Source organism: Pristiophorus japonicus, chromosome 8 (genome assembly GCF_044704955.1).
Source record: "Pristiophorus japonicus isolate sPriJap1 chromosome 8, sPriJap1.hap1, whole genome shotgun sequence".
In the NCBI taxonomy this organism is placed as follows: Eukaryota; Metazoa; Chordata; class Chondrichthyes; family Pristiophoridae; genus Pristiophorus; species Pristiophorus japonicus.
Genome location: NC_091984.1, coordinates 113,302,156 through 113,317,325, shown reverse-complemented (window position 1 = coordinate 113,317,325; position 15,170 = coordinate 113,302,156). Strand labels below are relative to the sequence as shown.

General features: G+C 46.3%; 1 protein-coding gene across 3 annotated transcripts in view; it reads right to left on the bottom strand.

The window, feature by feature from the left end:
• LOC139268148 (potassium channel subfamily T member 2) overlaps positions 1–15,170 on the bottom strand; it is a 1,179,460-nt gene that overhangs the window by 591,258 nt on the left and 573,032 nt on the right. For all 3 annotated transcript variants that reach the window (XM_070886186.1, XM_070886187.1, XM_070886188.1), the window contains exon 13: positions 1,488–1,596. In XM_070886186.1, coding sequence (XP_070742287.1) covers positions 1,488–1,596 — 109 coding nt within the window. The remainder of the gene's footprint in view (positions 1–1,487; positions 1,597–15,170) is intronic.

Below are 15,170 nucleotides of genomic sequence, written 5' to 3'. Positions count from 1 at the left end.
TATGACGACAAATGCAGATGTAAAGAAATATGCTTTGAAATAACGGACAAGCATATAAGTAGAAACATTTAAAAATATTTTTTCTTGATGCTTCATAGTTGAATCATTCGAGTAACCAAGAAAAATATTGTTATTATGAACCTATCTTAAATACCTCCAACAAATAAATGTGGGTGAAGATTAACACAATTGTTGATGGTAATATTTCAAAAAAAAATTGAATGTCAATGATATTCCAATAAGCATTCCTAATTGGGTCACCACTATTGCATGTAAACTTTGTATATCTACAATGTAGATATGAAATATTATTATTTCACTTTGTGCTCTCCTCGAGTAGTCTCTAAACATATAATTGGAAAATCAATTACAAATATAGACTTTGTAAGAGTCATTGCACAAACTGTATATTTTGTTATCCCACTGTTATTGTACAATAGCTGCTTAATGGCAATTTCTTGATCATGACATAATAGCACCTCTAATGTTCTAATACTTTCTTGATGTAATCACACAGAAGCTTCACTGCCTTCTGTGCATCTAATTTTGATTGCATTCATTTTTGTGCCTAAAGGTTTATCTGTAATGTAAACAGAATACATAATGGCTATCAGTAGCTCATGGTGTTAATTTTACTTTTCAAAAAATCGTGACTCATTTTTTTTAAAATTGCATCATCATTTTGTGAACAAATCACAAAGGTTTCCAAGTATATCTTCATAAGGATGGTGGTCATTTAACTTAATAAAAATAAATAAATAAATAAATAAATAATAATGAAACAGCAATTTGCTGCTTCCTGTTGGGTGCGCTTTGATCACAATTAAATTGCTACATCAAGTATAGTTCGTAACTAATGAGTACACATTGGGCAACAGAGGATAACTAATTATTTAGTGAATACATAAGACTTAATAACTGACAATTGTAAAAATAAGAATTACAATGATTTTTTGAAAAATAAAATTAACACTATGAGCTGCTGATAGCCATTATGTATTGTTTTCATTACAGATAAACCTTTCGTCAATGAATGCAATCAATATTAGACACACAGAAGGCAGTAAAGCTTCTGTGTGATTACATCAAGAAAGTATTAGAACATTAGAGGTGCTATTATGTCATGATCAAGAAATTGCCATACATATTCTATTACTTTGATATATCATGACAAAAAGATGCACAGCTGTTTCCCTCCAGATTAAAAAAGGTGGGCAAACACTTTTTTCATGAACAGTGACCCTCTAAACTACTTCTAATATCACATTTACAATTGAAATACTTAGTTGCAGTAATTTGAAACATTAGAATTGAAAAAAGTGTATCATATGTCAAAGTCTCACAACAAATCTAAAATTATATTATTTCTGTAAGTGAAAAGGTAAAACAAATTAGTTACTCAATTAAGAGTGTGAACTAAACTGACAGAATTAATACGCTATTACATTTGTAGCAATATACTGTTCAGTTTCTCTAAACAAAGTTACCTGCAAACTTGACATGGAATTTATTCTCAGGTTTCAATATCTGAACGTAGAGGGGGCACTTTGGTGCAAAGTCTTTGACAGCCCATGCCCTCAGAATGGTTTGGTGATCCTAGTTTAAAAAAAACAATTGCAAAGAAAAATAAGTCTTATTTGGTATTGTGAACAGAGCTGAGAAGATGAAATATAAGATGATTATGATGAGTATGGCGACAACAATAAGCAGCTAAAACACACACAACTCTTTTAGAGTAAACAAATAAACATTAGGTCAAGGGCCCCCCGATCTGGGGGACACTCCAAATATTTCGCAAGGCACTTTTTTTTTTGTTTTTTTTTGTATTTTTGTAGTTTTTTTTTGTTGTGTTTTTTTTTGGGCTCTAAAACCTTAATTTACAAGTGCCCCCTATAAAAGGGGAGGGGGGACACTAAAACCGGCATTAAAACAAATTAAACTTGAAAACATAAAATCAAATTAAAATTTGGTTGCCGGGGGTGATGATGCACTCCAGTCCCTCCGGCGCCCACCTCTCGCGGAAGGCCGCGAGCGTACCGGTGGACACCACATGCTCCATCTCTAAGGACACCCTGGCCCGGATGTAGGCACGGAAGAGAGGCAGGCAGTCAGACTGAATGACCCCCTCGACCGCCCGCTGCCTAGACCGGCTGATGGCACCCTTGGCCGTGCCCAGGAGCAGTCCTACGAGGAGGTCCTCGGACCTACCCGCTCCCCTCCGCACAGGGTGCCCAAAGATCAGGAGTGTGGGACTGAAGTGCAACCAGAATTTCAGGAGCAGCCCCTTTAAATATTGGAACAGGGGCTGCAATCTCACACACTCCATAAAAACATGGAACACGGACGCTTCCAGACCGCAGAAATTGCAGGCGGCCTGGGAGCCCATGAACCGGCTTAAACATTTATTGCACGGGACTGCTCCGTGCACCACCCCCAGGCCAAGTCCCCGATAAATAGTGGGAGGACTCCCACGTAGAGTGCACTCCATCGGGGACCCCTGCCTCCTCCGGACGGCAAGATGGTACGCCATGGCGTGTCCGGACGGCAGACGAGGATGGCAAGGTTGAGAGCGTACAGGAGCAGCCCGTACAGGAAACCCCTCTGCACAGAACTGAAAGGCACGGAGGGGATTTCCCCGAGGCGGCTCAAGTTGTGAGGCGCCGGCTCCCGAGGGAGGTTCCGGGGTTTGGCGCCGATGAGGAATTCCGTCCGGATGGGGGTCAGTTCGGACGGGATCTCCCCACGTGCTTGAGCCTCCTCGACACACCTAACGGAGTCAGGGCCCAGTGCTGTTTTTAGCAACTCGATGGCATGGCTGCGCGGCGGACGTCGGCCGAATTTAGGCGCCACGTTAGCGTGTCTGGCGCCATCCAGCCCGCTCCTCCGCCATCGAGCAGGTCCCTGATCCTGGTTACCTCACCAGCCACAGCCCTCTCGTCCGACTGCCACCTAAAACCTCGGTCGTGGAGGTACGGATTCCCGAGCAGCGGCTCCTGCAGGACAGCCGCCACTCCAGCCGGTGGAGAGCTGCGCTTGATGGAGACTTTGTTCCAGACCCTGGTGAGTTCCTGGTAAAAGACAGGCAGCCCCCTGGACGGCGGTCCTTACGCCCCCAAGCTCACAAACAGGAGCTGCATGTCGTAGTTGAGGCCGTGCTGCTGGCTGAAGAAATACGTCGCCAGTGCACGCCACCAAGGAGGCGGCTCGACGTAAAGGTATCTCTGCAGGGTCTGAAGACGGAAAGTCGCGAGCTGGGCGCTGACGCACACCAACGACTGACCGCCCTCCCCAAGCGGGAGCCTCAAGACCGCGGCAGAGACCCAGTGCTTCCTGTTTTTCCAGAAGAAGTCCACCAGCTTCTTCTGTAGCTAAAACACACACAACTCTTTTGGGGGGTGGGGGGGATCAAAATAAACATTAGATCAAGTGCCCCCCGATCTGGGGGACACTCCAGACACTTAACTGCCCCTTTTTCTAATAAATGTTTTTTTGTTTTTTTGTGGGTTTTTTTGTGATTTTTTTGGGGGGCATTAAAACCATATATTTTACAAGTGCCCCCTATAAAAGGGGAGGGGGACACTAAAAATCCGGCAATTAAAGCAAATTAAACTTTAAAACATATAAAATCAAATTAAAATTTGGCTGCTGGGGGTAATGATTCACTCCAGTCCCTCCGGCGCCCACCTCTCGCGGAAGGCCGCGAGCGTACCGGTGGACACCGCGTGCTCCATCTCCAGGGACACCCTGGACCGGATGTACGCGCAGAAGAGAGGCAGGCAGTCAGGCTGAACGACCCCCTTGACCGCCCGCTGCCTGGACCGGCTGATGGCACCCTTGGCCATGCCCAGGAACAGTCCTAGGAAGAGGCCCTCGGACCTACCCGCTCCCCTCCGCACAGGGTGCCCAAAGATCAGGAGTGTGGGACTGAAGTGCAGCCAGAAATTGAGGAGCAGCCTCTTCAAATAATGAAACAGGGGCTGCAACCTCGCACACTCCATAAAAACATGGAACACGGACTCCTCCAGACCGCAGAAATTGCAGGCGGCCTGGGAGCCCGTGAACAGGCTTAAAAATTTGTTGCACAGAACTGCTCTGTGCACCACCCTCCAGGCCAAGTCCCCGATAAATAGTGGGAGGACTCCCACGTAGAGTGCACTCCATCGGGGTCCCCCGCCTCCTTTGGACGGCAAGATGTTGCGCCATGGCGTGTCCGGATGGCAGACGAGGATGGCAAGGTGGAGAGTGTGCAGGAGCAGCCCGTACAGGAAACCCCTCCGCGCAGAACTGAAAGGCACAGAGGGGATTTCCCCGAGGCGGCTCAAGTTGTGAGGCGCCGGCTCCCGAGGGAGGTTCCGGGGTTTGGCGCCGATGAGGAAATCCGTCCGGACGGGGGTCAGTTCGGACGGGATCTCCCCACGTGCTTGAGCTTCCTCGATGCACCTAACGGAGTCAGGGTCCAGAGCTGTTTTTAGCGACTCGATGGCATCGGCCGTGCGGCAGACGTCGGACGAATTTAGGCGCCGCGCCAGCATGTCTGGCGCCATCCAGCCCGCTCCTCCGCCATCGAGCAGGTCCCTGACTCTGGTCACCTCACCAGCCACAGCCCTCTCTTCCGACCGCCACATAAAACCTCGGCCGTGGAGGTACGGATTCCCGAGCAGCGGCTCCTGCAGGACAGCCGCCACTCCAGCCGGTGGAGAGCTGCGCTTGGTGGAGACTTTGTTCCAGACCCTGGTGAGTTCCTTGTAAAAGACAGGCAGCCCCTGGACGGCGGTCCTGACGCCCCCCCAAGCTCACAAACAGGAGCTGCGTGTCGTAGTTGAGGCCGTGCTGCTGGCTGAAGAAATACGTCATCAGCGCACGCCACCTAGGAGGGGGCTCGACGTAAAGGTATCTCTGCAGGGTCTGAAGACGGAAAGTCGCTAGCCGGGCGCTGACGCACACCAACAACTGACCGCCCTCCCTAAGCGGGAGACTCAAGACCGCGGCAGAGACCCAGTGCTTCCTGTTGCTCCAGAAGAAGTCCACCAGCTTCCTCTGTAGCTAAAACACACACACTCCTGTGGCATTGCATACAGGGAGTTACGACTAAGTGTAGTCTTCAGGTGATTGACCTTTATTGGCTCCCAGTCCCCCAAAGACTCCCATTTAAATTTCTCCTCATGTTTAAATTCCTTGCCCCTCCCTAACTCTGTAACCTCCAGCCCTACAAACCTTGTAGTAACCTCTGCATTCAGCAACTTTCAATATGTCACACACCTGTTGACAATTTCCAGGACTTTCATTGCCAAATGGAAGTGGAATCCTGAATGGTGCTCCAGTAAATATCTCCTTGTTCATAGCCTGCATTCTAAATAACGTGTCTAATAAAGTCCACTAATAATGGATTTTCCATTCAATTTCATTTTATTGGTCTGGTTTTTACACTTCCCTATCTTTATACAACCCCCATATCACACACTGGTCCTAATGAAAAAGCCAGACAGGAAATAAGTTCTCTGATTCTGCCAGTATCGTTCTTGAGGTGGTTGTTAGGATGCTCACAAAAGCACTCTAAGGTGACGCCATCCATTGTCTTCTTTATTATTGTTTTCCACAGACTTGGGGGGCAATTTTTGCCATCATTGGATGTCGTTTGTTTGGTGTTTGGCGATTTTTTTTGGCGCCGATGTATATTAAAAATGGATTATCCGCCATTTTTGGCCATTTATGCTAGTTTCTGCAACAACGATTTTTTTCAGAATGGCACAGAGTGACCTTATGTACCATTCTAAAAAACCCTATCTTAACTTAAGGAAATCGGCACTCAGGCCCACTGCAATCCCGGGCCAAATGGCCTTCCCTCTCCCAGCCCACTGCAATCCTGGGCCAAATGGCCTTCCCACTCCCAGCCCACTGCAATCCCGGGCCGAATGGCCTTCCCACTCCCGGCCCACTGCAATCCCGGACAAATGGCCTTCCCTCTCCCGGCCCACTGCAATCCCGGACAAATGGCATTCCCTCTCCCGGCCCACTGCAATCCGGGGCCGAGTGGCCTTCCCACTCCCGGCCCACTGCAATCCCGGGCCAAATGGCCTTCTCACTCCCGGCCCACTGCAATCCCGGGCCAAATGGCCATCCTGCTCCCAGCCCACTGCAAGCCCATGGGTTGCATCTGATTTAAATTTTTTCACTCAGTGGGTACGTTGTAGTTTTCTCCTGAAAATTCTGTGCAGTGGGCAGTAGGTGGTTTGGGATTTAGGATCAGGTTATGTCCTTTTTAGCAGTGGGAGATGGGGACAGTTATCTGTGAATTGGTGTTATTTCATTTGACTCTCTGCTCAAATGGTGGGGGTGGGGAGTGGGTGTTTTGGGTTGTCATCGGTTGCTGGACTTTGTGCTGTTTTATGAGTTAATTTAGCAGGCTGTTGCTTCCCAATATTTCAGTGACTGGGGGCAGTTGATTGGCTTCAGATGGGATCTTAAAGATTATGGTAATTCTCTCTAAAGGGGCATGGAAATGGCACCTGCCTTTCTGTTAGGAAATATCATCAGAGTTCTTCTGCCAATCCAGGGCGTAACATTAGTGCTTGTAGTTTCCCTTTCATCTCCAACATACAATCGCAGAATGGCCGTTCAGGTCAGCATTGGAAAGGAGCGTGAATATTGCTCAGTGTATACCTGGGCCAGGAAATCGGGCACTCCAGGAAATCCAATCCTCCACCCAAACTGCTCTGAGTGTGCGGCAGCTAGGTGCTGGAGCCAGCTGTGGGCAATACCAGAAGAAAGCACCAGCCTTCCTGTGCAACTAGTGTCAGCAAGGCCCCAATCATTCATTTATTTTTTTAAGGAGAAAACATGCATTGATTAAGGGTAGCTATCATGTAACACCCATTGTTTTCTAAACCATATAATGTTACATTTATCATGAGAACTACTGCTGCACTCAGGCCTGCTGCAATCCCGGGCCGAATGGCCTTCTTGATCCCGGCTCACTGCAATCCCAGGTCAAATGGCCTTCCTGCTCCTGGCCCGCTGCAATCCTGGGCTGAATGGCCTTCCTGCTCCCGGCCCACTGTAATCCCGGGCCGAATGGCCTTCCTGATCCCACCCCACTGCAATCCCAGGCCGAAAGGAATGCACAGAGTTTAAATATGAATGATATTTGTTCCCTTTTGTTCTTATTTCTCTTCCTAAGACTACATTGCTTCATAATAACCTTTTTTTTTTATCAACAGGCTATGTACATGCACATAATTCAGAGACATAACCTAGAAAGATTTTCTAGTGCTGAATTCAAAAAATAATGTACAGGATTCTGGTTAAATGTAAAAAAGAAATAGGTTTATTAAACATTTGTACAGTACAGTTGTACTTAACTTTTAACTTTAATAAATTTTGGATAAAAACTTTTCAATGAAGAAAGAATCAAACAAACAAGCCACCTGTCCTCCCCCTGAGCACTGTGTGCCACTCCTGCACCTGTTCTTGCCTCTCTCCATACCCATGCCCGTTGTTGCAGACTTCTGCATCCTCGCCCCCTCTGACCCCAAGGTTTTGCTGTTTTCTTTCCGATGGCGCATTTGTTGTTGGTGGGTTCCAACAGGGACAGACCTAGCAGACGTCATTGTGGAAGGCCCGGGTTCATCTTCGGACTCTTCTTCAGCCTGTGGATCAACCCCTGCCTTTGGTTTGGGGGTTAGAATGTTAGTGGCAGCAATGACAGCCTGGGTGTGCCCCTTTATTGCTGCTACTACCTCTGACATCCCCTCCCTCATCTGTCCCGACAGTGTTGCTACCTCAAATGACAGTCCCGTAATTTCTCCCCTCACTTCACCCATTTCTCCAGCCAGTGTTGCTAATTCAAGTTCCAGTCCCACTAATTCTACCCTTACCTCACCCATGGTTTCTGGAGCGATCTCGTTAGCTGGATGCTCTCCCCACTCATCCCCACAAGCTGTCCTATGTTCCCTGCATCCTGTATTTCAGGTTCAGCTATCCCTCCCACCCTCCTCTGCTCTCTCCCAGGTGTGGCTTGCTGCGACACACTGGGACCCGCAGCCTCAAACGGCACACCTTGAAATGTCGCGTCGGTTGAATCGCTCAGGAAAGGACTTGGAATCCTCAAGGGGTTCACCAGCTTCAATTCTATCTCAGTATCGGGGTCTTCCTGCTGCCCTTCATTTTCCTGATGTAGATGAACAATATCTGGACTGACAGCTTTCTGATCATGCTCTTCTACTTCAGGTGCATCTTCTGTCTCTTCCTGATGCGCAACATCTGCAAAACATAATGCAGCACATGCTTGGTTAGCAGCAGGGGAGGAAGCGGAAGCATAGCCAGCCCACGCAGTACTCAACATTTAGCCAACCCAGACTGCAATTTGCAGGGCTTACCCTGTCTTGGTAACCTGGGCCCAGCATCCACATTGGTGGTTGATCTTCTCCTGTGAGATTTAATCATATCAGTTATCCTCTGTTCCACGGCTGTTAGTTGCAGCCTACTTGCCAGACCTCCTCCAGTTTTTGACCTTTCTCGGAGGATCTATAAAGATGAAAATATAAAATTTTAAAGAGAGGGTCCTTCTGCACACACACACTAGTTACATTTACAAATGTTATTGTAGGGCATAAATATAAATATAAATTTAAATAAAAATATTACTTACAATGACTGCTTCTCCGTGCTTGTCCGAGGTCCTGACAGTTCTTTTGGAGCTGTGCGCCGCTTCTCAGGATAATGGAGAATGAATTAAACTCTTCTGCAATTTGGTCCCAAACTTTTGCGAGTACAGAGGGTGTTTCAGTTTCTTTTGTCCCATTCTCCCTTTGTTTTCAAGCACATCCCATCTCCTCTCAATTATGTCTACCAGGAGCTCAATTTCTTCTGCTCAAAATCTCTTGGCCCTTACAACTTCCCTTTCCCCTTAACCTTCTCTGTTCCTTTCTCCTTCTCTGTCCCCTTCCCCTGCATCCATCTTTTGAAGCTGTAATTTTAATCTCCAAATCCAGCTCTGATACCAATGGGTTCTCGCTGTTAATCCAGACCAGGCAGACCCGTGTAGAAAGTGATTTTTTTCTTCCCAGCACATACGCAGAGATTTTTCAGCGCACACTACAAGCTCCACCCCCAGAATTGTCTTCGGGTAGCGCGGCGCTAAAAATAACTTTTGCTTTGTGGAAAGTGCTGGGGGTTTTTTTGTCGCAAACAGGGAGAGAAAAAAAAACTAAGTTATCGTACGTGGGCACCAAAAATCATGAAGGTGGAAAATAGGGGCCTTAAAAAGGAAGTTTTGCTCTTCATTCTTTGAAAATTTGATCCATTTGCTATCAATAACTATTGTTGTACCACAATAAAATGGTGGCAACATATATAGCAGCTAAGAAGCTTTCCTTTGTGCCATCATCTGTTGTTTATTCATAGTTTTAACTCTCAGTGGTTTATGTAATTATGTCAGAACTGCAGCTGAGAAAGTGCATGATGGGGTTATTTCTTTTTTAATTTATAAGGAGTAATCTGTGTTGTGTATCTGTAAAGCATGCACTCCCATGTTCCGCGACCAGGGTGCTCATCCCCTGAAGTCCCAAGGGATCCCAGCAACCCTTGGGAGCATTGTATATAAGCCGGCACCTAAGGTTTGTTCCTCACTCTGGAGTGTCTTATTAAAGACTGAGGTTACTGTTACTTTAACCTCCCTGTGTGCAGCCTCATCTGTGTTAGGAACACAATAACTGGCGACGAGAATAGGAATCCAACGCAAAGGTGCAGCAAACTGTGGACATCCTGGAGAAGTTCTCGGAGGGTGAGGACTGGGAAGCCTATGTCGAATGGCTAGACCAGTACTTTGTAGCCAACGAGCTGGACGGAGAACGAAGCGCTGCAAAAAAGAGAGTGGTCCTCCTCACAGTCTGCGATGCACCGACCTACAGCCTCATGAAGAATATTCTGGCTCTGGTGAAACCCACAGATAAGCCGTATGAGGAGCTGTGTACACTGGTTCGGGAGCATCTTAACCCGAGGGACAGTGTGCTGATGGGGAGGTATCAGTTCTACACCTGCCAGCGATCTGAAGGTCAGGAAGTGGTGAGCTACGTCGCCGAGCTAAGGCGACTTGCAGGACAATGTGAGTTTGATGGCGACCTGGAGCAAATGCTGAGACTTTATTGTACTGGGCATTGGCCACGACACCACCCTACGAAAAGTTTTGACTGCAGAGACACCGACCCTCAATAAGTCCATTGCGATAGCAGAGTCATTTATTTCCACCAGTGATAACACCAAACAAATCTCTCAGCACACAAGTGCTAGCAATGTTCATAAATTAACTGGAACTGTGTTTGCGAGCAGAAATGTACAGGGCAGAACCCACGAGTCTGCAACTGCCAGCAGGCCTCAGGTGACCCAGATGACTCAGAGTCTCCAACAAAGGATGAATGCAAGGCAATTCACACCTTGTTGGCGGTGTGGAGGCTTCCATTCAGCCTATTCATGCCGCTTCAAAGGGTATGTTTGCAAGAGCTGTGGAACAATGGGGCACCTCCAACGAGCTTGCAAACGAGCTGCAAGCTCTGCAAAACCTGCTAACCACCACATGGCAGAGGAAGAACGGTCCATGGTGGATCAAAGCAATTCCGAGCCTCAGAGAGAGGAAGCAGATGCTGAAGTACACAGGGTGCAGACATTTTCGACGAAATGTCCACCTATAATGCTAAATGTAAAATTGAATGGCTTACCCGTAGCCATGGAACTGGACACTGGCGCTAGCCAATCCATCATGAGTAAAAAGATGTCTGAGAGACTGTGGTGCAACAAGGCACTCAGACCAGCCCTGAGCCCCATCCACACAAAACTGAGAACGTACACCAAAGAGCTTATCACTGTCCTGGGCAATGCCATGGTCAAGGTCACCTACGAGGCACGGTGCACGAACTGCCACTCTGGATTGTCCCGGGCGATGGCCCCACACTGCTTGAAAGTGGCTGGCTGGGCAAAATCTGCTGGAACTGGGATGACATCCGAGCGCTATCACATGTCGATGAGGCCTCATGTACCCAGGTTCTTAACAAATTTCCTTCCCTTTTTGAGCCAGGCTTGGAAACTTTTTCGGGGCGAAGGTGCGGATCCACTTGGTCCCAGAGGCGCAACCCATTCACCACAAGGCGCGAGCGGTACCTCACATGATGAGGGAGAGAGTGGAAATCGAGCTGGACACGCTGCAACACGAGGGCATCATCTCCCCAGTGGAATTCAGTGAGTGGGCCATTCCGATTGTTCCAGTACTCAAAAGTGAAGGCATGGTCAGGATTTGCGGCAATTATAAAGTAACTATAATCGTTTCTCGCTACAGGACCAATATCCGCTACCTAAGGCAGATGACCTATTTGCGACACCGGCAGGAGGCAAGATGTTCACCATGCTCGACCTGACTTCAGCCTACATGATGCAGGAGCTGGAGGAGTCTTCGAAGGGCCTCACCTGCATCAACACGCACAAGGGATTGTTCATCTACAACAGATGCCCGTTTAGAATTTGGTCGGCTGCAGCGATCTTCCAGAGGAACATGAAGAGCCTACTCAAGTCGGTACCACACATGGTGGTCTTTCAGGAGGACATATTGGTCACGGGTCGGGACACTGCCGAGTACCTACAAAACCTGGAGGAGGTTCTCCAGCGACTGGATCACGTAGGGCTTGGCTGAAGAGGTCGAAATGCAGCTTTAAGGCAATAGAAGTGGTGTTTTTGGGGAGAAAGATCGCGCCGGATGGCATTTAGCCCACTGACGCCAAGACAGAGGTTATCAGGAACGTGCCCAGACCACAGCATGTCACGGAGCTGCGGTCATTCCTGGGACTCCTCAACTATTTTGGTAACTTCCTACTGGGGTTAAGCACCTTTTAGAGCCCCTACATGTGTTATTGCGCAAAGGTGAGAACTGAGTATGGGGAAAAAAAACAAGTAATTGCTTTTGAGAAAGCCAGTAACATTTTATGCACCAACAAGCTGCTTGTATTGTATAACCCGTGTAAAAGACTTGTGCTAGCATGTGTATTACAACAAGCTAACATTGCGGGGAAGCAATTATTGATCAAGAGAGGGAATATTACCCAATGCTCATCTCATGATTAAAATCTATTGCAAATTACCTTGGAACATAGAATTTGTAAATGTTGCCCCTCTGCATGAATATATATAACATAATGTGGGAATTACTGAAAAGCTGTAAACTATGTTTAGTTTTCCATCGGGAAATAAAGCTGCATGTGTTAAACTTGAGCAGGTTTTGATAGCTAGTATAATTCTGCAATACTCAAAATGAAACTTTTTCTTTAAGCGCCATTAGTGAGAAATGTTAATTTGCCAGTATGGGTATTATAAAACAAAATTGTTGGGTCGGAATTTCCTGGAGCTTTATGACGCAAACACGGTGTCAGAGAGATGTGTTGTTCTTCTTTGCAAAATAATTTGCACGCATCTGTTTTATGACAAAACACTTTCATGCACGAATTTCCTCAATCATTAATGCTGCTTCTGAGGTATGACTGCCAAAATCCTCTGCCGCTTATTTACATAGGTCTGCCCAACACACAAAAGACCAGCTTAAGCAAGTTGCATTTACGGCAGTAATGATCTGACAAAGATTTACACCCACACATTTAGTTGCAGCGTGGCCAGAAGTCACCTGATATCAGCATAACTGAGATTTCTGAAGTTTGGTAAGAGTTTTTTTTAGAATTTTTCTTATTGAGACCTGTACTAGACTTACACAAAGTGCCATCAATCTCAAGTACACCTGAAATGTTTTGGATGCTTATCTAGCCCCTAGCGTTTGGAATGACTAAGCAGCTTGAATGCCCTTCCCAATGGGTATACCCTTGTTCTGTGTATTAATGGAAGAGGAAAAGCAGAGGCAGAAGGGTCTAGTGAGGTGCCATGGCATGAGACAGCAGCTCACTTGCTATTACCCCTATTGATGGCGCTGCATTTGTGCTGATTTTACGCTGATTTTTACATTCCGGTGTAGGACAATGAGCTCCGTAGGAAAGTTCAGCACAAGTTCCCATCGGCAAGATTAGCACAGAAAGTCAACAGTTTAATTTCTGCTTAAACAACCCGGGAAATTCTGGACCAATGTGGCTTCATTAGATCACACTGTCTTTTCAGAAAACCCAAAGCGAACTGATTTCTACAGATACATTATCAGTTTGATATAAAAAGTAAAGCATTAGCAAATATAATTAGGATAACAGGTCGTTTCATCACAATTTCATCACATAATGCTTCATTATTTGCAATTTCACATCTCATCATATCATCATAGGCAGTTCCTCGAAGCGAGGATGACTTGCTTCCACGCCAAAAAGGAATGAGTTCACAGGTGTTTCAATGAAGGACCTAATATTCCAGATCCCGAACTACGTCTTGGAGGGTGGAAGTTGCCTGTGCTTGGATTTTTTTAATGTGTGGTGGTCGTTGCACACCAGCCATCACACGGGCTTGACAGAGATAGGTCTTGGTCCAGTGGCGAGGATTACCCAAGACGACTGGAGACCAGCTCTGCTGCACGGACCGAGCGTGCACACATATAGCAGTGCCCTGGGCCCTCACCTCTTCTGGGCCTCAGACTCACGCCTCTCCTGGGCCCCGGTCACTTATCTCTGTAAACTCTTGCCGCTCCTTGGTCCCTCCTGCTGTGCCTGCCCGCATTGCAATCAGCGACCTACCTTCACAGCTGTTGTCCTCCTGCAGTGGTATGCCACCGCACGCTGCTCCCTCTGATAGCTCTGGTCTGCTGATGGTCTTGGAGGTTGGGACCGCGCCGATTTCCGGGCCGGGCCGGGCCGCCACACGCTGCTCCCTCTAATTTAGATTCTTTTTTCTCCAACTTGCAACTGTTTATTTGTAAGTTGTAAGAGTCAACTCCCAACATACACCATTTCTTGACTGAGAAAACAGCTGGATCCTATGCATTTAACACTACATCCGTTCTTATCACTACATCACTACTGTTTGACAAAGAAATGGAAAATGCCTTGCATATCTGAGTATTTTGCACCAAATATGAATGTTTTACCAGTCTGCTCCCTTTCACATCTGGGCAAACATTCAAATAATCAAGCAAAATCATGGCAGATGAATAGATTATGTTAGCATTTACTGTAAGCAAATATATCATAAATTACAAACTTTAAACCATTTCAGAAGACAATGAAATATTCTTATTATACTTTTATTCTAAGCTTAATTGAAAGAAATACGATTTTTCCTTTACCAGGTGCAGGAATTTGTTTTGTTTCAACAGAAGTTATAATTCATCATAAACATAACAAAAGATAATAAATATTCAAGGTTAGTCATTCCAGTCACAATTGAGTATGCCAACAATATTAATTTAAACAAAGTTATGCTAATATAATCAAATTTATGCATTGTTTTTATTAGCATGAAAATAAATAGTTTGGAAAGTGATTTTCAAGTAATAATTCAGTAATAGTCTGAATCTGTTCAAAAGACTGGATGCCAGATTGCATTTGTTTTGAAAATAGTCTACAGTCGTTTATGAAGCTGGTAGTGGGGGTGGGGGTCGGGGGTGGGGGAAGAGAGAACACCTGCTCCTCCCGGCTCCACATTGAAATAATTGCAAAATAAACTTAGAATAGCTGGTTAGACTGTATGTGGAGGAAGTAACAGTGTGTGGAACAGGCCAGGTGCCTGTTTCACCAACTTGCCTGAAGGGTACTGAAACAGCAGTTAAGCACCTTATTTTCATATCTAAGGGGCTTAACACCAGCTTCAGGCAGGCACCACAGAAGCCATTTTCATCAATATGGCAGTGCCTGTCCCCAGCTTCAGATCAGGCGTGGGACGTTGCGCCCCGAAATTGGTCCTTATTGCCCTGTTTTTTACCTCAGAAAACTGGTGCAATGCCCAATTTTCTCTCCTACATATTTTCTTATCTTCTGAAATGGTTTAATGCCTGTAGGTTATTAAATCTTGGTTAGGGTTGTCTTAAAATATTTCCTCAATAGGTGAACAATGGCAAAAGCACCATGCTTATCAATGTAACCACAATATTGGACTAATTTTGTGAACCTATGGAATTCTCTACCACAGAAAGTTGTTGAGTCCAGTTCATTGGATATATTCAAAAGGGAGTTAGATGTGGCCCTTACAGCTAAAGGGATCAGGGGGTA